Consider the following 25,371-nt stretch of genomic DNA (forward strand, 5'->3'; position numbering starts at 1 on the left):
AATTGGTTGAAACTTTATTGCTGGAACAGCACAGCAGGTCAGGCAGCATCCAGGGGACAGGAGATTCGACGTTTCGGGCACAGGCCCTTCTTCAGGGTGTTAATGGGTCAACACTCCTGGATATCAGTGGAAAGGCTATTCACAATGAAGTCAAGAGGAGAGGGGAAAAAAAAATCATGGCACTCACCATAGTCATACAGAAGGGAAACAGACCCTTCGGTCCCACCAGTCCATGCTGACCTTGTTCCCAAACTAAACTAGTCCCACTTGCCTGTGCTTGGCCCATATCCATCCAAGTTTCAACTTTGATCTCCAGCATCTGCAGATCTCACTTTCTCCTCGAAGATTTCAACCTACTGCGAATCCTCTTACAAGGATGCCTTCCTTGAAGAAGCTCTCTGCCTCTCTCTACAAAGATTTCAGTGAGTCCCTCTCTCACTGCACACCCCAGGTCATCTCCTCTGCCAACTCCCCTCCTCCAAGTCCCTCCTCCCTACCTTTTATCTTCTCCTGCTGAACACTCTCTGCTCATTCCTGAAGAAGGGCCTGTGCCCGAAACGTCGAATCTCCTGTTCCCTGGATGCTGCCTGACCTGCTGTGCTGTTCCAGCAATAAAGTTTCAACTTTGATCTCCAGCATCTGCAGACCTCACTTTCTCCTGGCAGTGCATGCCAACTCACACAGTTCTCAGCTCCTGTGTTACCATCCACAGTGAATCATGCCTGTCAATGCAAGATATCTTGTTGCTTTCATTTTGTGTCATCTATGGTTGAATTCTCTTAGTCCTGTCTTCATGTAACCAATATCACACCACTAGATGAAGAAAAGCTGATGAATTTCAGTGGGGAAATATTGCAGCTGCCCTTGGATGACACCATCAAACAGCTCTGGGCCTGCAGTCAGGCTGCACCATCTTGGCAAGACTGGCAGGAGATGGGCAATTGTTTTTAAGAATCCCTACAGTGTGGAAGCAGGCCATTCAGCCTGAGTTCACACTGACCTTCCGAAGAGCATTCCACCAGACCTAACCCCTATCTTATCCCTGTAACCCTGCATTTCCCATCCCTGGACACCATGGCCAATTCACCTGACCTGCACATCTTAGGACTGTGGGAGGTAACCGGATTACCGGTAGGAAACCCACGGGGAGAATGTGCAAACTCCACACAGAGGCTGAGGCTGGAATCGAACCCAGGTCCTTGGTGCTGTGAGGCAGTAGTGCTAACCACTGAGCCACTGTCCCACCTATAATTGTTTCCTGAAAGAGGCCAGTAGGTTATGCTTCATGTTTCTGCCACATTAGCAATCCTAGTCATGTGGTTGATGAATGATTGTTGTGTTATCTTTCAGGGCCCTTTTGAACACTGGTGTGTATTTGCAGACATGATGTCAGCAGTCTTTACATCTATGGCAGCAAACATATCATGCAAGGAAGAAGCCAGTGCTTACACAGGACATCAACATTTGCTATTTGGACATTGAAAAGGATGGACCAAATGCTACTTTAATACTACTTTCAGTTTTACCCGTTAGTGAATGCTCTCGATCACCATTCCCACCATCTCCCCCATCGAATCCTCCAGTTGTCCTGGTTGGCAAGATAGAGCTTGTCACAGAAATTATACTAAAAAAAAAATTTGAAATAATGGAGGCTAAATTCCTTTCAGTTGCAAAACTGTTAAAGGTGCAAAATTTCCTCCTTTACTGTTGCAGGGATTTAAAATAGGGTAAAGGGCTTCAGTAAACTTATGATAAAAGGGAACTAAAAGTGTCATTTTCTCAGCATCATAAAATGCTAACACCCCCCCAGGATAATTCAAATAAACGCCAACCCGTTCAAGTTTTCCATTCACAGTAACTTTTAGGGATATATTATTGTGCCATGCAGTATACTGTTCAGAGCTGCATTCTAGAGACCATGATACATTGTTCCTACCCAACCAACATTTCCCTTTCCTAGGTATAGATGAATAAGCAACCCCAATCTCCCAATCAGACTTACTCTTCACCACCACCTCCCAGTAATGATTGCCAAATGTATATCCTTGAGAACCAAGCACATACAAAGTATCATCAAATCGTTTGGGGCTATATGGAGCCTTTACAACTGCATCAGTGTAGCGTACAATTGTTCGATCTTCTGAAAGGATAAGGTTTTCATTTGCAGTTACGGGATCAAAAGTAACAGTCGTTGCATCTGTGGTGTTCAAAAAAAAGAAAATACGTTGTTAAAATAAACATTTTTAACACTAAATTGTTTTAAGTTCTAATTGTAGCATTTTATTTTTGTGAATCAATAACAGAATGATGTGAGATGATGTGATGAGACAGAATATTTCATTCAGCATCAACAACAAACAAACCAGAAATTGCTGGAAAAACTCAGCAGGCCTGGTAGCATCTATGGAGAGAAATCAGAGTTAACGTTTTAGGTCCAGTGACCTTTCCTTCAGCATGTTCTCTTTGCGTGTTCTCATGCAAACACTTAATAAGGGGCATGGATGAAGTAAAACATCTCAAAATACTCCAGAGACGAAAATAACAAAACATTGAGCAGTTATGGAAGAGGAATTAGTGTGGCACATGAAGACCTCATCAAAAATTAGATTCTGTGAGGTCATGGAAGGAAAGGAGAGAGGCAGGTTTAAGAGTTGGAACTTCAAAATGTGTTGCTAAGACAACCTCTGCAGATCTATAATCTGGGAAGACTGCTTCACTGGAATGAAACATAAGAGAGCAAGTTGTTGTAATGGAGAATCAGAAAGGGGATCATGGGGGTCATCATCGCACAGGGTTGGAGTTACCTATGTTATGGTCGGTCTCAATTGTGGTGGTTGGGGATGATAGTGTCTGGATCATAAAAGTATATTTGACGTAGCGGGAATGAGGTTCCCATGATGGCCTGTTGTGTCCCTACACAGACATTCAATGGTAATTGGGTAGATGAGCATATGATCGTCAGGATTGGGAGCAGCTGGAAATATGTAAGGGAGCAGAAAAATCACTGGAACCAAGGGATTTACTGAGAAGCTTGTGAAACCTAGTAGAAATAATGTTTATGGTCTACAAGTTACAGTGTAGAGGCTGCCTAAAGTTAAAAAAGAATGACATCATCATTGCATTATGTAATTAATCCACCTGCTTCCCCAAGATTTGTCGCTGCACTACATTCTACCCCTATTAAAATTGGGCCTGCATGGATTTGAGGCCGGTTAAGTACCTGTTTCAGATTTTCTGCATTTTAACTTCTCACATTGCCCCCAACCTACACATATTTGGAAGGTGAAATTCAATCCAGGCCATTGAGGAACAAGGTACTGAGTTTTAGAGGGGATTCTAATATGACTGCTTTGCTGTTGTCAGTGGTGAGGCAGGAGATGGTCTTTTTGATTCAGGATTTGATAACTGCTGGATAGTCAGACACCATGGAGTGGGCTAAAGAAGCACAGACTGTGCCCATACTTTCCTTGAAGAGCTTGCTATTCTAATCTCACACAGATGTGCTAAATTGAAATTAGAGGCCTCTGAAAAGGAAGTAGGAGGCAATTATAGGGATCTCTCATTAAGACATTACTATATTCTATAAGCAAGTGAAAAGTACAACTGGCAGGAGTCCGGTAGAAACTATAAGGGATTGAAAAAAGAAATATGACTTCATTTTTGAGGAATAGATGCATTATTATTAAAGCAACCATACTTCAAACTGAAGTGTATCTATTTGTTACTTAAACAATTCAGAATGTCCCATGGCACTATATTACTAAGCAACTATTATTCATCAATGATGCGATCTAACAGGATGTGTATTGTAATTTATTACTGTTGCTTTTTCTTTTCAGTGAAATCTAACTATTGAACAAAGGAGATTAATGTGAAAGGAACACACAAAGCTAGAATTAAAAAGTAATTTCCTTTAAGTGAAATGCCTTTCCTATAAGTTATTTTCAGAGCATCACTGCCATAAACCTTAAACCATCTGTTAAAACTTCAGCATCAACTTCAGCATCACTTATATGGTGCCTCTAACATAATAAAGTATCCAAAGGTGCGTCACAAGAATATTATAAAACATTTGTTGATCCTTTTGTGGTGCAGTGATAGCTTTCCTACCTCTGAATTGAGAGGCCCAGGTTCCAAGATGCACCTTCTGTAGAGGTGTGTATAACATCTCTGAAAAGGTTAACTGGAAAAATAGGTTAAATAAAAGTTTCATGATACTGAGACACATAAAGGGATAGTAGGGCAGTTGACCAAAAGCTTGGTCAAAGAAATTAAGAAGTACCATAAATAACAGAAGTGAAATAGAGAGACAGAGAGGTTTTTGACTTTTGTTCATGAGTGATCAATGTCACTAACTATGCTAGTATATATTATCCTTCCCTCATGTTCCTGGAGGATGTAATGATAAACTGTAATCCTTGGGATGCAGGGTCACCCCATGCTGTTACGAAGGTAATTTCAAGATTTTGATCCATCAATAGCGAAGGAATTACAACATACAGAGGAACCACGAATATCCAAAAGTTGATTATCAAATTTTAGATTATCCAAACAAAATTGCAAGGTCCCAATGCGTGGCTAAACTGTGTTATCCAACATTCGATTATCCGAACATTCAATTATCCAAACATAATACTCCCCGCCCGTGTCGTTCAGATAATAGAAGCTCCTCTGTAATTTAAATCACTTGGTGCATGGCTTGGAGAGGAACTGGAAGGTCGCATCATCCCATGCATGTTCTGCCCTTGTCTTTCTCGGTGGCAAAGATCAAGAGCTTGGAAGGTGCTCTCAGAGGAGCTTTGGTGAGGTACTACATTTAATTTTGTAAATGGAATACACTGCTGCCTCTGTGCATCAGTGGTGAAGGGAAAAAGCGCTGAAGATGGTGGATAAGTGACCAATTAGATGGGTTGCTATGCCTTGGATGGTATCAACATTCTTGTTGTTGGAACTACACTCAACGGGCAAGTGGGAAATATTCCATCACATTCCTGACTTGTGCTTTATAGATTGTCGTCAGGCTTTAGAGAGATAGGAGAGCAGTTACTCGCTGCAGAATTCTTAACTTCTGATCTGTTCCTGTAGCCACAGTACTTTCAAGCATGAACCGTTCAGTTTTTGGTAAATGGCAATCCCCAATATGTTAGTAGCGGGAATTCAATGATGGAAATGCCAATTACTGTCAAGGAGAAATGATTAGATTCTCTCTTCTTGGAGCTAATCATTTCCTGGCACTTGTGTGGTTTAAATGATAATTGCCACTGAGGCTGGATGTTGTCCAGGTCATTCCGCATATAGACACAGACTATTTTAGTCTCTGAGTTGTTGCAAATTATGCAAGAATTGTGCAATCATCCACACTTCTGACCTTATGACAGAGTGAAGGATAGTGATGAAGTAGCTGAAGATGATTGGCCCTAAGACACTTTCCTGAGAAACTCCTGCAGTGATATGCAGGAGCTAAACTTCCAATAACCATAACCATTTCCCTTTTGCTAGTTATGGTTCCAACAAATGGAGAATGTTCTCCCTGAATCTCATTGACTCCAGTCTTGTGAGGGCTCTTAGATGCTACACATGGGCGAATGGTCCATGCTGGCAAAGGCTATCATGCCCACCACATCTCTGGAATTCAACTGTCTTGAACCAAGACAGCAATGAGGTCAGCAGATGGTCCTTGTGGGACCTAAACTGAGTGTCATTGAGCAGATTATTTCTTTGCAAGTGCTGCTTGATAGCACTATTGGCAGTTCCTTCCATCACTTTGCTGATAATCAATAGCAAATTGATGGGACAGTAATTGGCCAGATCAGGTTTGTCCCACTTCTTGTATACAGGAAAGACCTGGCCAATTTTCCACATTGTAAGACAGATACCAATGTTGTAGTTGTTTCGGATCAGCTTGGTGAGGGCGGCACAAGTTCTGGAGCATAAATCTCTAGTACAATTGCTGGAATGCTGTCAGGGCACATGACCTTTGCAGAATCCAGTGCCTTCAGTCTTTTCTTAATATCACATAGAATGAATCAAATTGGCTGTACTTTGGATCTCCAGAGGAAGACAGATCACCCACTCAGCACTTCTCGCAGAAGACTGTTACAAAAGCCTTCTCTTTTGCACTGTGTGCTGGACTCTCCCATCATTGAGGATGGGGATATTAACCAACTCCAACAGTGAGTTGTTTAATTGTCCAACCTCATTCATGTCTGGATGTGGCAGGACGGCAGTGCTTTGATCTGATCCACTGTTTGTGGGATTGCCTAGATCTCTCTAATGTATGTTGCTATCACTGTTTAGCATGCATTGAGACATGTGTTGTAATTTCACCAGGCTGCCACCTCAATTTTAGATATGCCTGGTACACCTTCTGACATGCTCTCCTGTGCGAAAAAGGAACAAAGAATGGGAAACAAAAACAGCATTTACTGGAGAAACTCAGCAGGTCTGGCAGCATCCGTGGGGACAATGCAGAGTCAACATTTTGGGTCCAGTGACACTTCTTCTAAACTAATGGTAGCTAAGAAAAGGTGATACGTATGCTGAAGATAGGGGGTGTAGGTGGGTGAAGGGATGGCCGGAAGAGTATGCAAAAGGTGAAAATGGATCCGAAAGAGGAAGAACAGCAATTTGGCAGACAAAGAGATGGATAATGATGAGTCAGAGAATAAGAAAAGTTGATAATAGGAACCATTAGCAGGTGAAAATGGGTTGATTGTGATGAAAGTAGCCACTGAGGTTGGGTAAAGGACATGAAAGAAAATGTTTAGGCCCTAAAATTAGTAAATTGGATATTGGGTCTTGAAGGCTGTAGGGTCCCTGAGTAGAAAATGAGGTGCTGTTCTTCCAGCCTGCAATGAGCCGTATTTCTGCACATTTGATTTTAATGGTAGAATCAGGCTATGTGGTTGTACTTGTGTTTGAGTACAATTCTGTTGCTGCTACTGCTGCTGATGGATCACAATGCCTCATATATGCCCAGTCTGAGTAATTAGGTCCAAAGTCTGTCCCATTTAGTATAGTGGTAGTGCCACACAATATAATGGAGGATAACATCAGTGTGATGGACTTGGTCTCCCTAAGTGATGGTCACTCATATTGATATTGTCATAGACAGGTATATCTGTGACAAGGAGATTGGTGAGGATGAAGTCACACAGATTTGTTTCTTGATGTTGGTTCTCTCGCCGCCTGCCACAGATCCAGTCTAGCCACTATGTTCCCACGGACTCATCTAGCTTGGTCAATAGTGGTGGCACCAAGCCACACTTGATGATGGACACAACCCCATGCAGAGTTACATTTTGTGCCCGTGCCATTCTCAGCACTTCCTCCAAGTGGTGTTCAACAAGAAGGTTCACTGATTTGTGAGCCAAACAAGGGCCAGTGGTGGTAATCAGCAGGAAATTTCCTTGCACAAGCTTCACCTGAAGCCATGAGATTTCCTGAGGTGCATAGTCCATGATGAGGATATCCTGGACACCTGTTTCCATCCTGTCCCCAGGTCAGGAATCACATGCAAGTCAGAGGGCAGATTTTCCAGAACCAGGCAGACTTTTATAACAATGGCTATATAGTTGTTTATCGGATAGCTTTTAATTCCAGATATTTTACTTAATCCAATTTTCACCATTTACCAGGGTGTCATTTGGACCATGCACCCAGAACATTAATATGGAGTTCTGAGTTACTAATCCAGTGATATTACCATCACATCAGCCCCTTCTCTTTTGAATTCCAAAGCTTAGATCCTATAGTGGAGTGACTCAACTCAGGGATGATCAAGAGGCCACAGTGTACAGTTAGAGAAGTGCATACATTTAGAGGGGGTGAAAGAGATTACAGTATAGGGAGGGGCCTAGAAGAATTTGAAAACAAGGCTTAAAACTTTAAAATCAAGATATGGCCTGACAGGGAACCAACATAGATCAAGGAGTACAGGTGTATTGGATCTGATGCAACTTAAGAACAAGCACCAGAAGTTTGGATCACTTCAAGTTTCAAACCCACCATTGGCAATTAGTACAACTGAATTAATTTATAAATCTGGAATGAAAATCTCGTCACAGTAACAGTGACCATGAAACTATTATCAATTGTTGTAAACACACACCTGACACACTAATGCCCTTCACAGAAGGAAACCTTTTATCTTTACCTAGATATAACAACAGATCCACAGTAACATGATTTATTCTGAATAGGTCTAATAAGTTTAAGGATAATTAGGGAGAGGTGACAATACTGTCCTTGCCAGCAATGCCCACATCCCATGAACAAATACATTAAGTTCATAGAGGGTAGAATTTGGGAAATCAATCAGGGATGTTTCGGAAGCATCAAGTTTAGAAGTAATGAAACCATCAAAGAGGTTTCCAGTTGAGGCGGAGTGAAGCTGAATGATGTTACAGAGGTTAAATAACAATAGTGACTTGAATGTGAGGTCTAAAGATCATCTTGACAACAAGATAATGAACAGGCTAGCTTAATTTTAGATGACTACCAGGGAGAGGGAGGAAGCCAAGAACGATGGAATGGTGTTTGAAGCAGAAACAAAACAATGGCTTCAATCTGCCCAATATTTAATCAAAGGGAATCCCTATTCATTCAATACTAGATGTCAAAAAGGAATCTGAAAGCTTTGAGAGGTGATGGTAAGGTAGTGTTAGATATGGTCAATGTATATATAGAAAACTAACAAAGCATAAAAAACTTAGGTATAGAATGAATAAACATGTCATCTTCAGTGACCATTTTATTTCTTCCTTCAATTATTTTAAATTGTCATGTAATTAGGCATATAGCAGTATTACAAAATATATTTCTCAAACTCACATGCCAGTAGTGCCTTCCTGACTGAGGTATCATTCTTGGACAAACTGTTGAAAAGCTTGCTGATCGACTTAATCAAAGAAGAAAGCTTGCCATCATCAACCACAGTATCATGGATAACCAATTCCTTCTTGTTCAGTAACGAGTTGATGCTGGAGTATTAAATAAATTAATATCATGATTGGATAATCTGAATATTACAACATTCGCCATAGAAACAAAAACATTTTAAACGAACAAAAGATACATTTAAATATATCTTGATCTATTTCATGAGGTACTGAGATCTTCAAAGGGCCTGTTGTGTGCATCAAAGTATATTACAGCAGGAACAAAACTATGACCCTGAAGGCGTGTGCACCAGCTGCATGCTAAGATTCTTAAGGAATAGAAGTGGAGGCAAAGCTTCAGTACCTGAATAGTACTGCAGCTGCTCATTAACCACATAAATCATTTCTGGATTGTGACAGCGAAGAGGGTTACCTCAGATTACAACAGGATCTGGACCAGATGGGCCAATGGGCTGAGAAGTGGCAGATGGAGTTTAATTCAGATAAATGCGAGGTGCTGCATTTGGGAAAGCAAATCTTAGCAGGACTTATACACTCAATGGTAAGGTCCTAGGGAGTGTTTCTGAACAAAGAGACCTTGGAGTGCAGGTTCATAGCTCCTTGAAAGTGGAGTCGTAGGTAGATAGGATAGTGAAGAAGGCATGTGAAACTTGAAAGGGTTCAAAAAAAATTTACAAGGATGTTGCCAGGGTTGGAGGATCTGAGCTAGGGGGAGAGGCTGAACAGGCTGGGCCTGTTTTCCCTGGAACATCGGAGGCTGAGGGGTGACCTTATTACAAAATTATGAGGGGCATGGATAGGATAAATAGACAAAGTCTTTTCCCTGGGGTCAGGAGTCCAGAACTAGAGGGCATAGGTTTAGGGTGAGAGGGGAAAGATATAAAAGAGACCTAAGGGGCAACATTTTCACACAGAGGGTGGTATGTGTATGGAATGAACTGCCAGAGGAAGTGGTGGAGGCTGGTACAATTGTAACATTTAAGAGGCATTTGGATGTGTATATGAAGAGGAAGGGTTTGGAGGGATATGGGCCAGGTGCTGGCAGGTGGGACTAGATTGGGTTGGGATATCTGATCAGTTGGACCGAAGGGTCTATGCTTCCATGCTGTACATCTCTATGGCTCTATGCTCTTCTTGATAATATCAGGGTCTCTACTTGGGACTTATACAAAGTCAGGGTAATTTGATACACTAATTTATATCTGTTTTTAGTTTTTTTTGTTTTCCTTACTGAAGCTATGTGTAGTTCTTAAAGATTCATTTCAACAATTCATGTGATGTATTCAGTAGGAAACTGCATTTGTACAAAATTTACATTGCTCCCATTGATATTCCACCCCCATCTTTCCCTCTTGTTCTCTTACTCTCTCTCAAGTGGGATCAGTGATATACTCTGTTTGGGATCAACAGCAAGGCACCAGTACCAACTATACAGGATAAGGTAATCACAGTTCCTTATTTCTAAGGAGATCTAATTGTAGAAACAGAACTTTCTGAGATAACAATGCTATCAAACCTTCTGTAACCATAAATTAAAATGACATCAAGGACAAGATCAGCGGTCGACTGCTGCTGTGTGATTAAGTTACTTAAGCATTCCATTCAGTAGCAGGGCATACTTGATAAATCATTAAAATATGCACGTTGTCTTCATGTAGCTGACGGAACAAGACTAGGGATTTCATTAGTTTCCACATGGATTACTCACTATAAAATGAAGGATACCATTGGAACTTTGTTACAAGACTGGGAATCAGTGTTCACATTCCTCACCTAAGGGTCTTTCTTGCAGTGCCTGAACAGGATACCACAGATTATTACAACCTACTAATGATAAACATTATTGTTCTGCAGAGAGAGCCATTAATAGAGGTCAAAGAGAAGAATCTGTCTCAACCAGTTACAGAAGAAGATTCTGAAATGATATCTAGAAGAAATTCCACCCTCCAAGACATGTAACAGTAAGTTTTGAGAAAATTTGTAGCTCAGGTTGAGGTTTTGGATGTAGGTTTGCTCGCTGAGCTGAAAGGTTCATTTCCAGACGCTTTATTACCTTACTAGGTAACATCTTCAGTGGACTTTATGCAAAGCAATGCTGAAACTTCCTGTTTTCTATTTATTTGTTTGGGTTTCTTTGGGTTGGTGATGTCATTTCCTTTGGTGATGTTATTTCCTGTGGTGAAGTCACTTCCTGTTCCTTTTCTCAGGGGGTGGTAGATGGGATCTAACTCGATGTGTTTGTTGATAGACATGATTTGGAGATGCCGGTGTTGGACTGGAGTGTACAAAGTTAAAAATCACACAACACCAGGTTATCGTCCAACAGGTTTAATTGGAAGCACATTACCTTTCAGATTGCTTCCAATTAAACCTGTTGGACTATAAGCTGGTGTTGTGTGATTTTTAACTTTGTTGATAGAGTTCTGGTTGGAATGCCATGCTTCTATAATTCTCATGCATGTCTTTGTTTGGCTTGTCCTAGGATGGATGTATTGTCCCAGTCGAAGTGGTGTCCTTCCTCATCCATACGTGAGGATACTGGTGAGAGAGGGTCATGTATTTTTGTGGTTAGTTGGTGTTCATGTATCCTAGTGGCTAGTTTTCTGCCTGTTTGTCCAATGTATTGTTTGTTGCAGTCCTTGCATGGTATTTTGTAAATGACATTAGTTTTGCTCATTGTCTGTATAGGGTATTCCAAGTTCATTAGCTGCTGTTTTAGTGTATTGCTGGGTTTGTGGTCTACCATGATGCCAAGGGGTCTGAGTAGTCTGGAAGTCGTTTCTGACTTGTCTTTGATGTAGGGGAGAGTGGATAAGGTTTCTGGATGTGTTTTGTCTGCTTGTTTGGGTTTGTTGCTGAGAAATCGGCAGACTGTGTATATTGGGTACCCATTCTTTTTGAACACGGTATAGATGATTTTCCTCTGCATAGTTCTTTTGTGCTGCAGTGTGTGTTGGCTTGTTGAAATAATGTTCTGATGCAGTTTCTCTTGTGGGAGTTGGGATGATTGCTATTGTAGTTCAATATTTGGTCTGTATGTGTTGTTTTTCTGTAGATGCTGGTTTGAAGTTCCCCATTGGCTGTTTGCTCTACTGTGACATCGAGGAATGGCAGTTTGTTGTTGTTTTCCTCCTCTTTAGTGAATTTTAGTGAATTCCTAGAAGCATGGCATTCCAACCAGAATTCTATCAACAAACACATCGAGTTAGACCCCATCTACCACCCCCTGAGAAAAGGAACAGGAAGTTACTTCACCACAGGAAATAACATCACCAAAGGAAATGATGTCACCAACCCAAAGAAACCCAAACATGTAAACAGAAAGCAGAAAGTTTCAGCATTGCTTTGCATAAAGTCCACTGAAGATGTTACCTAGTAAGGTAATGAAACGTCTGGAAATGAACCTTTCAGCTCAGTGAGCAAACCTACATCCAAGACATGTAAATATTCTGAACATGCTGCTGAGTACTTTCTGTTGCAGTTATATCCTTTTAAGGCAGGATGGCTCAAACATCCCGCCATACTTGGCAACTAACCTATCATTCACCTGTGCAAAGTTAATATAGTTCTTGCATTCTGATGAAAGGTTACCTGAACCGATAATTGTGTTTGTGTCAGTCAAGCGTGACCTGACTAATATTTAATTTATGACAGATACATCCCAACATCTAATTTGGCTCAACTGCAACTTTTTTGTTGTTGTTGTGAATAACAGTTTCTACCTGGGTCATGCTATGGGTGACATTGTAAATCTAGTCACGGCTGATCTGATTCAACTGTGAAGTGAGGTGAGACTTCCTGCAGGGGGTGGTCTCACTCTACTTTGGTTTAATTCCACATGGTTGTACATCCAGCATGATGTCAAGCAGGATTTAAAAATTACCCAAGGGAGTTCCAGTATTAATGATGAATTAGACAATACAGATGCTCCTACCCACACTGCCTAAATATTTAGAAATATAATTGCTGAGACAGAGCTTGGCACTCATGTTTAACTATGCATTATAAAGACCTCTCTTCCAGATAGATGAATTGAAGTTACATCCAGACATGAACCAAACAATACTGTCTGAAGCCAGTAGCTGCAGTGTAATGAAAATAATATTCACAAGTGCTCTGTACTGACCAATGCTAACTATGCTACCAGTACATGGTTAACTTGACACTCCCAAAGCATTTTCCATCATTTGAAATTGGTCATCTTGCTTACCTATCCTACCTTATTCACCAGCCTGCTATAATCTGTGCTGTTTAAAGTTGTCTTTGGTGACAAACCAAATCCTTGACAATGCTGCTCAATTAAATTGATACTATTATAGAACCAAAGAACACCTACTGTGTGGAAACGGGCCATTTGGCTCAACAAGTCCACACCGGCCTTCTGAAGAGTATCCTTCCCAGACCCATCCCCTTCACCTTTTACCCTGCATTTCCCATGACAAATGCACCTAACCCCCACTTCCCTGAACACTATGGACAATTTAGTATTGCCAATTCACCTGGCCTGCATATCTTTGGATTGTGAAAGGAAACCAGACCACCCAGGGGAAACACATGCAGATGTGGGGAGAATGTGCAAACTCGATGTGGGCAGTCACTCGAGGGTGGAATCAAACCTGGGTCCCTGGCACTGTGAGGCAACACTGAGCCACCGTGCCACCCTAAAGGAAAGGTTTCAAGGGATATGAGCCAAACACAGCCAAATGGGACTAGCTCAATTTAGGAAATCTGGTTAGGATGGATGGGTTGGGCTGAGGGCCTGATTCTATGATGTGTGACTTCTTTCTTAGGGCAGCATAGTAGCTCAGTGGTTGGCACTGCTGCCTCACAGTGCCAGGGTCCCAGGTTCGATTCTCGCCTTGGGCGACTGTCAGTGTCGAGTTTGTACATTCTCCTAGTGTCTCCACTGGGTGCTTTGGTTTCCAAAGATGTGCAAGTTAGGTGGATTGACCATGCTAAATAGTTTTCAGGGATATGTAGGTTAGGTGTGTTAGACATGGGAAATGCAGGTTTACAGGGATAGGGTAGAGGAATAGGTCTGGTTTGGATGCTCTTCAGAGGGTTAGTGTGGATGCATTGAGCCAAATGGCCTGTTTCCTCACTGTATGGAGTCTATTCTATCTATTTACCTGTCCAAATGATGTTGGTACTTGGAGTTAACAGGACACCAGCACCAGATGAGAATGATATGATTTTAACTTATTAGATTTGGCCTGTTCCAACATTCTACTGGTTTGTCCCAAAATAAGTGCAATTCCTTGCTAAGGAAAATTTAGTGGCGTGTGTAACCTTGAAGCCTGGTTAAGCTAACCAGCCTGTAATTTCCTGCTTTCTATTTCCCTCCCTTTTTGAATAAAAAGTTACATTTCCTATTGTCCAATCTAATGGGACCACCACTGAATTAAAGGAGTTCTGAAAAATTAACACTAGAGTCATAGAGATATACAGCATGGAAACAGACCCTTCGGTCCAACCCATCCATGCCAACCCAATATCCCAACCCAATCTGGTCCCACCTGCTAGCATCTGGCCCATATCCTTCCAAACCCTTCCTATTCATATATCCATCCGAATGCCTTTTAAATGTTGTAATTGTATCAGCCTCCACCACTTCCTCTGGCAGCTCATTCCATACACGTACCACCCTCTGCGTGAAAAGGTTGCCCCTTAGGTCTCTTTTATATCTTTCCCCTCTCACCCTAAACCTGTGCCCTCTAGTTGAGGACTCCCCGGCCCAGGGTAAAGACTTTGTCTATTTACCCTATCCATGCCCCTCATAATTTTGTAAACCTCAATAAGGTCACCCCTCAACCTCCGACGCTCCAGGAAAAACAGGCCCACCCTGTTCAGCCTCTCCCGATAGATCAAATACTCCAACCCTGGCAACATCCTTGTAAATCTTTTCTGAACCCTTTCAAGCTTCACAACATATTTCCGATAGGAAGGAGACCAGAATCGCACGCAATGTTCCAACAGTGGTCTAACCAATGCCCTGTAGAGCTGCAACATGACCTCCCAACTCCTGTACTCAATATCTGACCAATAAAAGAAAGCATATCAAACGCCTCCTTCACTATCCTATCTACCTGCGATTCCACTTTCAAGAAGCTATGAACCTGCACTCCAAGGTCTCTTTGTTCAGAAACACTCCCTAGCACCTTACCATTAAATGTATAAGTCCTGCTAAGACTTACTTTCCCAAAATGCAGCACTTCGCATTCATCTGAATTAAACTCCATCTGCCACTTCTCAGCCCATTGGCCCATCTGGTCAAGATCCTGTTGTAATCTGAGGTAACCCTCTTCACTGTCCACTACACCTCCAATTTTGGTGTCATCTGCAAACTTACTAACTGCACCTCTTATGCTCGCATCCAAATCATTTATGTAAATGACAAAAAGTAGAGGACCCAGCACCGATCCTTGTGGCACTCCACTGGTCACAGGCCTCCAGTCTGAAAAACAACCCTTCACCACCACCTTCTGTCTTTTACGTTTGAGCCAGTTCTGTATCCAAATGGCTAGTTCTCCCTGTATTCCGTGTCATCTAACCTTGCTAATCAGTCTCCCATGGCAACCTTGTCGAACACCTTACTGAAGTCCATATACATCATATCTACCACTCTGCCCTCATCAATCTTCATTATTACTTCTTCAAAAAACTCAATCAAGTTTGTGAGACATGATTTCCCATGCACAAAGCCATGTTGACTATCCCTAATCAGTCCTTGCCTTTCCAAATACATGTACATCTTGTCCCTCCGGATTCCCTCCAACAACTTGCCCACCACCGATATCAGGCTCACTGGTCTATAGTTCCCTGGCTTGTCCTTACCACCTTTCTTAAACAGTGCCACCACGTTAGCCAACCTCCAGTCCTCCGGCACCTCACCTGTGACTATCGATGATACAGTAAGAGCCCAGCAATCGCTACTTCTCTAGCTTCCCACAGAGTTCTAGGGTACACCTAATGCATCAACCAATTCATCAGCCAATTATTTTAAGATCCTCAGATGAAATACATCAGGACCCCGACCCTTGCCAGCCTGTAGCTCCACGTACGTACTCAGCACTACTTTTTCCATAATCGTAATTTTCCTGATTTCCTCCATTTGATGATTTATTGCTGCCTCTGGAATGTTACATTGAACTGTATCTTGAAAATTGATGCAAAATAACTAGTCAGTTCATCTGCCATTTCCTACTTTCCATTATTATTTCTGCAGTCTCACTCTTCAGAGGAAGAGTCACTGGACCTGGAACATTGTCTGTGCTTTCTCTCCACAGATGCTGGCACACCAGCTGAGTTCCTCCTGTAATTTCTGTGTTTGTTGCAGAGAATACAGGCCAAGCCTATCTCGTCTTTTCTCAAAAGGCAATCTGGTATTTTCAGGTATTAGTTTAATAAACCTTCTCAGAACTACTTCCAACGCATTAACATAATTCCATGGGTATGATGACCAGTACTGTACACAAAACTCCAGATGCAATTTCACAAATACCTGTATAACTGAAGCATAACTTCCTTACCTTTGCATAAACTTCCCCTCATAATAAACCATAATATTCTATTAACTTTCCTGATTACTTGCTGTACATTATACTAATCTTCTATGATTCATGCTTTAGGATACCCAGATCTCTCTGCATTTTAGGGCTCTGCAACCTCTCACCATTTTGATGTGACATTGTGGACGCGTTGGGCCAAATGGCCTGTTTCCTCACTGTAGGGATTCTATTCTATTCTATTCTATTCTATTCTATTCTATCTATTTACCTGTCCAAATGATGTTGGCACTTGGAGTTAACAGGACACCAGCACCAGATAAGAATTATACGATGTTAATGTATCAGATTTGGACTGTTCCAACATTCTACTGGTTTGTCCCAAAATAAGTCCCATTCATTGCTTAGGAAAATTTGGTGGCATGTGTCACCTTGAAGCCTGGGTTTTTATTCTTTTTGCCAAATAGGACAATTTCACATTTTCCCATATTGTATTCCATTTGCCAGATCTATTCCCATTCACTTAATCTATCTATGGCCTTTTGAATGCTCCTATGTTCCCTTCAAAACTCACTATCTTTGTGTGATCAGCAAATTTAACTACAATACCATTGATCCCTTCCTCCAAATCATTTACATAAATTGCAAAGAGTTGAAGCCCCAGCACCGATCCCTGTAGCATACCCACTCACGGTATCCTGCCAGCCTGAAAAAGATTCACTTATTCCTACTGTCTGTTTTCTTTTAGCCAGCCAACCTTCTCTCCATGCCAGTATGTTATCCTGTACACCATGAGCTCTTATTTTCCACAATAAACTTTGATTTGGCACTTTGTCAAATGGGTTCTGGAAATCTAAGTACTATACATCCACTGGTTTCCTTTTATCAACAGTACAAGTTACTCGTTTAAAGATTTCCAATCAATTAGTTAAACATGATTTCCCTTTGTCAAAACTAAGTTGGCTCCACCTGATTACCTTGAATTTATCCAAGTGCTCTGTTATAACATCTTAAATAATAGCTTCTATTATTTTCCATATGGTAAATGTTAAGCTAACTAGCTTGTGGTGTGCTGCTTCCTACATCTCTCCTGTTTTGAAAAAAAAGGAGTTGCAACAGTAAGACATTTAATTAGGTTTCTCATGGTAGACTGGTTAGCAAGGTTAGGTCACATGGAATGCAGGGAGAACTAGCCATTTGGATTATGAACTGGCTTGAAGGTAGAAGACAGAGGATGATGGTGGAGGGTTGTTTTTTAGACTGGAAGTCTGTGACCAGTGGAGTGCCACAAGGATCAATGCTGGGTCCACTGCTTTCTGTCATTTATACAAATGATTTGGATGTGAACATAGGAAGTATGGTTAGTAAGTTTGCAGATGACACCAAAGTTGAAGGTGTAGTGGACAGCGAAGAAGGTTACTTCAGAGTACAATGGGATCTTGGACAGATGGACCAATGGGCCGAGGAGTCACAGATGGAGTTTAATTTAGGTAATTGTGAGGTGCTGCATTTTAGAAAGGCAAATCAAGGCAAGACTTCTACACTTAATAGTAAGTTCTTAGGGAAAGACACCTTGGAGTGCAGGTTCATAGTTCCGTGAAAATGGAGTCGCAGGTCGATAAGATAGTGAAGTAGATGTTGGTATGCTTACCTTTATTAGTCAATGCATCGAGTTTAGGGGTTGGGAGGTCATGTTGCAGCTGTACAGGATATTGATTAGGTTACTTTTGGAATACTATATGCAATTCTGGTCTCTCTGCTATAGGAAGGATGTTGTGAAACTCGAAAGGGTTCAGAAAAAATTTACAAGCATGTTGCCAGGGCTGGAAGCTTGCAGCTGAAGGGCAAGGCTGCATAGACTGGGATTATTTTCCCTGGAGCATTGGAGGCTGAGAGGTGACCATATAGAAATTTATGAAATCATGAGGGGCAAAGTCTTTTCCTCCAGGTGGGGAACTCCAGAATAGAGGGCATAGGTTTAAGGTGAGAGGGGAAAGATTTGAAAGGAACCTAAGGGGCAACTTGTTCATGCAGAAGGTGGTGCATGTATGGAATGAGCTACCAGAGGAAGTGGTGGAGACTAGTACAATTGCAATATTTAAAAGGCACCTGCATTATGTATATAAATAGGAAGGATTCAGAGGGATATGGATCAAATCCTGGCAAATGGGATTAGATTCATTTAGGATATCTGGTAGGCATGGACAAATTGGACCGAAGGATCTGTTTCTGTGCAGTATATCTCTATGACTATTAACTATTTTCCAACCTAAAAGAAATTTCCCTGGATGTCATGCATTTTGCTAAATTGAAACCAACATATGACTGTCTCACTAGCTCCTTCTTTTAAGACCCGAGTACGAAACCCATCAGGATCCAGTGATTTGTCAAGTTGCAGACCAACACAAAATATCTCCCTGTGATTTAGACTAGTAAGGTGGGGGTGGGGGGGTGGGACCCAGGGAGATAGTGAGGAAAGAGATCAATCTGAGACTGGTACAGTTGAGAACAGAAGCGAGTCAAACAGTGAGGGTAGGCAGGGACAAAGCAGAGAGCAAGGTAGAACTGGTAAATTTAAATGCATTTATTTCAATGCAAGGGGCTTAACAGGGAAGGCAGATGAACTCAGGGCATGGTTAGGAACATGGGACTGGGATATCATAGTAATTACAGAAATATGGTTCAGGGATGGACTGGACTGGCAGCTTAAGGTCCCAGGATATAAATACTACAGGAAGGATAGAAAGGGAGGTAAGAAGGAGGGAAGTGGTGTTTTTGATAAGGGAAAGCATTACAGCTGTGCTGAGGGAAGATATTCCTGGAAATACGTCTAGGGAAGTTATTTCGGTTGAACTGAGAAATAAGAAAGGAATGATCTCCTTATTGGGATTGTATTATAGACCGCCTAATAGTCAGAGGGAAATTGAGAAACAAACTTGTAAGGAGATCTCAGCTATCTGTAAGGATAATAGGGTGGTTATGTTAAGGGATTTTAACTTTCCAAACATAGACTGGGACTGCCATAGTGTTAAGGGTTTAGATGGAGAGGAATTTATTAAGTGTGTACAAGAAAATGTTCTGATTCAATGTGTGGATGTATCTATTAGACAAGATGCAAATCTTGACCTACTCTTGGAGAATAAGGCAGGGCAGGTAACTGAGGTGTCAGTAGGGGAGCATTTTGGGGCCAGCGACCATAATTCTATTAGATTTAAAATAGTAATGGAAAATGATAGACCAGATCTAAAAGTTGAAGTTGTAAATTGGAGAAAGGCCAATTTTGACGGTATTAGGCAAGAACTTTCAAAAGCTGATTGGGGGCAGATTTTTGCAGGTAAAGGGACGGCTGGAAAATGGGAAGCCTTCAGAAATTAGATAATGAGAACCTGAGAAAGTATATTCCTGTTAGGGTGAAAGGAAAGGCTGGTAGGTATAGGGAATGCTGGATGATTAAAGAAATTGTGGGTTTGATTAAGAAAAAGAAGGAAGCATATGTCAGGTATAGACAGGATAGATCGAGTGAATCCTTAGAAGAGTATAAAGGCAGTAGGAGTATACTTAAGAGGGAAATCAGGAGGACAAAAAGGAAACATGAGATAGCTTTAGCAAATAGAATTAAGGAGAGTCCAAAGGATTACTAAAAGATTAATTAAGAAGAAAAAATAGAGTATTGGAGAAAATTAGCCAAAAGAATAAAATCTGATGGATATACTCTTTGCAGATATTTAAAAAAGCAACTAGTTGACAAAGTAGGTATTAGTCCTGTGAACAATTAGCCTGGAGAATTAAAAATGGAGAATATAAGGATGGTGGCAGATGGTGGTGAACTGAAAAGGTATTTTGTGTTGGTCTTCACTAGAGAGGAGACAAGTAGCATTCTGGGAAATAGTTGCATATGAGGAATGGTATGGGAGGGTGGAACTCAAGAAAGCAACTTGACGAGTCCCTGGAACCTGATGGATTTTGTACTCAGGTCTTAAAAGAAGGAGCTAGTGAGACTGTCATATGTTGGTTTCAATCCTTCTCCCAAACACCAGCTCCTAAGTCATGTATTCATCTGCTGTAACCTCCTATTCCTACCCTCACTTGCTTGTAGCACCGGGAGGATCTCCTTTGTAAATTCCTTCCTAACTCTCTGTAATTTCCCTTCAGAATCTCAACCTTCCTATGTCATTGGTTCCAATGTGGACAATGACCTCTTGCTGGCCCCTCTCCCCCTTGAGAACATTCTGCACCCTTTCTGACACATCCTTGATCCTGGCACCAGGGAAGCAACACACCATTCTGATTTTTCGCTGATGGCCACAGAAACGCCTGTCTGTACCTCGGAATAGAGAGTCCCCTAACACAATTGATCTCTTGGAACCTGATGCACCCCTCATTGCATTAGAGCCAGTCTCAATACCAGAAACTTGTCTGTTCGTGCTACATTCCTCTGAGAATCCATCACCCCCTACATTTTCCAAAACAGCATACTTGTTTGAAATGGGTATAGCCACAGAAGACTCCGACACTAGCTGTCGACCTCTCTTACTTTTCCTGGAGTTAACCCATCTCTGTAACTGTATCTGAGACTTTCCGCCCTTCCTATAACTGTCATCCATCACATACTGTTGTTGTTGCAAATTTCTCATTGCTCCTAACTGTCTCTCCAACTGATCCATTCGATCTGATAAGATTCGCAACCAACAGCATTTATTACAGATATAATCTGCAGTAACCCTTAAACTCTCTTTAAACTCCCACATCTGTCAAGAAGCACATATCACTCTACTAAAGCCCATTTTTGCACCTTCACAATCTAGACCCAGAAAATAACATTGTCTTATTCCTCTACAAAACACTGCCTCAGGTTAAATTAATAGTTATGGATTATATTTTAAGTTTTTTTCAAGAGACTTATCTCCAAAAACATATAATCAAGAAAGAACCCATTACACTCACTACTGCAGACTTTCTGTAAGCCACACTTAAAACAATTCATTTATCTGATTCTGTGCTGTGAACTTTGCCCAAACAGTTTCCTCCAAGATCAGTTGTGAATTTCACTGTTTGTTAATTTTCCCAGATGTACTCCGATGTCCAGCGATACATGAATTCAAACAGCAAAGGCAGTAACTGTGCAGGTACACTGTGGTGTCAGTTTCTCTCTCTTTCTCTCTCTCTCTCTCTCGCACTGTCCTCACCATATGCTTCCTTTGTCTGTTCTTCTCCCATTTAAAACTGCTGTTGTTTTGACTTTTTTTTCCAAAGTTCCAAAACAATGCAACAGCATATGAAACAGTAATTGCTGCTCCAGGAATTTGAGGAAATCACCTCCAGCACCTAAAATACCTCAAAAAAGGAGCAACTGTTACAGCCAGAAATTTTTCCCATCCTCTATCTTGGATTACTCGGAATTCAAAACCAGTTCTTGTATAACCTGCTCTCTGGTTGTTCCCACACCATGCTGGTCTAAGAAATTGTCCTGAAAACATTCAAATTAATTCCTCCTCTTTGCTACTGTTCCCCATCTGACTTTTCCAGTCTACATGTAGATTCAAATCCCCAATAATAATTGCAAACTCTTTTGGCAAACTCATGTTATTTCTTCCTTGATACATTGTTCTACCAAACTGTAAAGGGGGATGTACACATATCCCTCCAAACCCTTCCTATTCATCGACCCGTCCAGATGCCTTTTAAATGTTGCAATTGTACCAGCCTCCACCACTTCCTCTGGCAGCTCATTCCATACACATACCACCCTCTGCGTGAAAATGTTGCCCCTTAGGTCTCTTTGTATATTTTCCCCCTCTCATCCTAAACCTATGTCCTCTAGTTCTGGACTTCTTGACCCCAGGGGAAAAAAAACTTTGTCTATTTATCCTATCCATGCCCCTCATGTTTTTATAGACCTCTATAAGGTCACCCCTCAGTCTCCAACGCTCCAGGGAAAAATATCCTAGTCTATTCAATCTCTCCCTATAGCTCACATCCTCCAACCCTGGCAACATCCTCGTAAGTCTTTTCTGAACCCTTTCAGGTTTCACAACATCTTTCCAATAGCAAGGAGACTAGAATTGCACGCAATATTCCTTAAATGACCTAACCAATGTCCTGTACAACCACAACATGATCTCCCAACTCCTGTACTCAATATCTGACCAACAAAGGTAAGCACACCAAACGTCTTCTTCACTATCCTATCAAACTGCGACTCCACTTTCAAGGAGCTATGAACCTGCACTCCAAGGTCTCTTTGTTCAGCAACACTCCCTAGGACCTTACTATTAAGTGTATAAATCCTGCTAAGATTTGCTTTCACAAAAATGCAGCACCTCACATTTATCTGAATTAAACTCCATCTGCCTCTTCTCAGTCCATTGGATCATCTGATCAAGATCCCGTTCTAATCTGAGGTAACCTTCTTCGCTGTCCACTACACCTCCAATTCTGGTATCATCTGCAAACTTACTAATTATACCTTTTATGCTCACATCCAAATCATTTATATAATTGACGAAAAGTAATGGATCCATCACCGATCTTTGTGGCACTCCACTGGTCACAGGCCTCCAGTCTGAAAAACAACCCTCCACCACCACCCTCTGTCTTCTACCTTTGAGCCAGTTCTGTATCCAAATGGTTAGTTCCCCCTGTATTCCATGAGATCTAACCTTGTTAACCAGTCTTCCATGGGGAATCTCGTCGAATGCCTTACTGAAGTCCATATAGATCACGTCTACCACTCTGCCCTCATCAATCCTCTTTGTTACTTCTTCAAAAAACTCAATCAAGTTTGTGAGACATGATATCCCACTCATAAAGCTATGTTGACTATCCCTAATCAGTCCTTGCCTTTCCAAATACATCTACATCCTGTCCCTCAGGATTTCCTCCAACAACTTGTCCACCACTGACGTCAGGCTCATTGTGGTTCCCTGGCTTGTCCTAACCACCTTTCTTAAACAGTGGCACCACGTTAGCCAACCTCCAGTCTTCCGAGCACCTCACCTGTGACTATCGATGATACAAATATCTCAGCCAGAGGGCCAGTAATCACTTTCCTAGCCTTCCACAGAGTTCTAGGGTACACCTGGGGATTTATCCACTTTTATTCATTTCAAGACAACTAGCATTCCCTCCTCTGTAATATGGACATTTTTCAAGATATCACCATCTATTTCCCTACATTCTATACTTTCCATGTCCTTTTCCTCAGTAAATACTAATGCAAAATACTCATTTAATATCTCCCCCATCTCCTGCGGTTCCACACAAAGGCCGCCTTGCTGATCTTTGAGGGGCCCTATTCTCTTCCTAGTTTCCGCTTTGTCCTTAATGTAGTTATAAAAACCCTTTGGATTCTCTTTAGCTCTGTTTGCCAAAGCTATGTCATGTCCCCTTTTTGCTCTCCTGATTTTCCTCTTAAGTATACTCCTACTGCCTTTATACTCTTCTGAGGATTCATTTGATCTATCTTGTCTATACCTGACATATGCTTTCTTCTTTTTCTTAACCAAGCTCTCAATTTCTTTAGTTATCCTGCATTCTCTATACCTACCAGCCTTTCCTTTCACCCTGACAGGAATATACTGTCTCTGGACTCTTGTTATCTCATTTCTGAAGGCTTCCCAATTTCCAGCTGTCCCTTTACCTGGGAACATCTACCCTCAATCAGCTTTTGAAACTTCTTGCCTAATACCTTCAAAATTAGCCTTCCTACAATTTAAACTTCAACTTTTAGATCTGGTCTATCCTTTTCCATCACTATTTTAAATCTAATGGAATTATGGTCGCTGGCCCCGAAGGGCTTCCCCACTGACACCTCAGTCACCTGCCCTGCCTTATTTCCCAAGAGTAAGTCAAGTTTTGCACCTTCTCTAGTAGGTACACCCACATACTGAATTAGAAAATTGTCTTGTACGCACTTAACAAATTCCTCGTCATCTAAACCCTTAACACTATGGCAGTCCCATAGTGTTTGGAAAGTTAAAATATCCTACCATAACCACCCTATTATTCTTACAGATAGCTGAGATCTCCTTACAAATCTGTTTCTCAATTTCCCTCTGACTATTAGGGGGTCTATAATACAATCCCAATAAGGTGATCATCCCTTTCTTACTTCTCATTTCAACTCAAATAACTTCCCTGGATGTATTTCCAGGAATATCCTCCCTCAGTATAGCTGTGATGCTATCCCTTATCAAAAACGCCGCTCCCCCTCTTCTCTTGCCTCCCTTTCTGTCCTCCTGTTGCATTTGTATCATGGACCAATAAGCTGCCAGTCCAGTCCATCCCTGAGCCACATTTCGGTAATTGCTATGATATCACAGTCCCATGTTCCTAACCAGTTCATCTGCCTTCCCTGTTAAGCCCCTTGCATTGAAATAAATGCATTTAAATTTACCAGTTCTACCTTGTTCTCTGCTTTGTCCCTGCCTGCCCTCAATGTTTGACTCACTTCTTTTTTCAACTGTACCAGTCTCAAATTGATCTCTTTCCTCACTATCTCCCTGGGTCCTATCCCCCACCTTAATAGTTTAAATACTCCCAAGCAGTTCTAGCAAATTTCCCTGCCAGTGTATTTGTCCCCTTGCAATGCAGGTGCAATCCATCCTTCTTGTACAAGTCTACCCCAGAAGAGATTCCAATGACCCAAAAATGTGAATCCTTCTCCCATACACCAGCTCCTCAGCCATGCATTCATCTACTCTATCCTCCTATTCCTGCCCTCACTAGCTCAAAGCATTGGGAGTAATCCAGATATTACTACTCTCGAGGACTTCCCTTTTAAATTTCTGCCTAACTCTCTGTAATCTCCCTTCAGAATCTCTACCTTTTCCCTTTCTTTGTCATTGGTTCCAATGTGTTCAATGACTTCGTGCCTGTCCCTCTCCCCCTTGAGAACATTCTGCACCCTCTCTGAGCCATCCTTGATCCTGGCACCAGGGAGGCAACACACCATTCTGATTTTTTGT

The 25,371-nt window shown here is 41.6% G+C and overlaps 1 protein-coding gene across 1 annotated transcript in view; it reads right to left on the reverse strand.

The window, feature by feature from the left end:
• Positions 1-1,652: 1,652 nt before the first annotated feature.
• Positions 1,653-25,371, reverse strand: part of LOC122551067 (zinc-binding protein A33-like) — a 58,348-nt gene continuing 34,629 nt past the window's right edge. Inside the window, exons 5-6 of the mRNA XM_043692708.1 lie at positions 8,833-8,981; positions 1,653-2,197 (exon numbers count right to left, since the gene is read on the reverse strand). Of these exons, the coding sequence (XP_043548643.1) occupies positions 1,653-2,197; positions 8,833-8,981 (694 nt within the window). The remainder of the gene's footprint in view (positions 2,198-8,832; positions 8,982-25,371) is intronic.

Source organism: Chiloscyllium plagiosum, chromosome 6, assembly GCF_004010195.1.
Source record: "Chiloscyllium plagiosum isolate BGI_BamShark_2017 chromosome 6, ASM401019v2, whole genome shotgun sequence".
Taxonomy (NCBI): Eukaryota; Metazoa; Chordata; class Chondrichthyes; order Orectolobiformes; family Hemiscylliidae; genus Chiloscyllium; species Chiloscyllium plagiosum.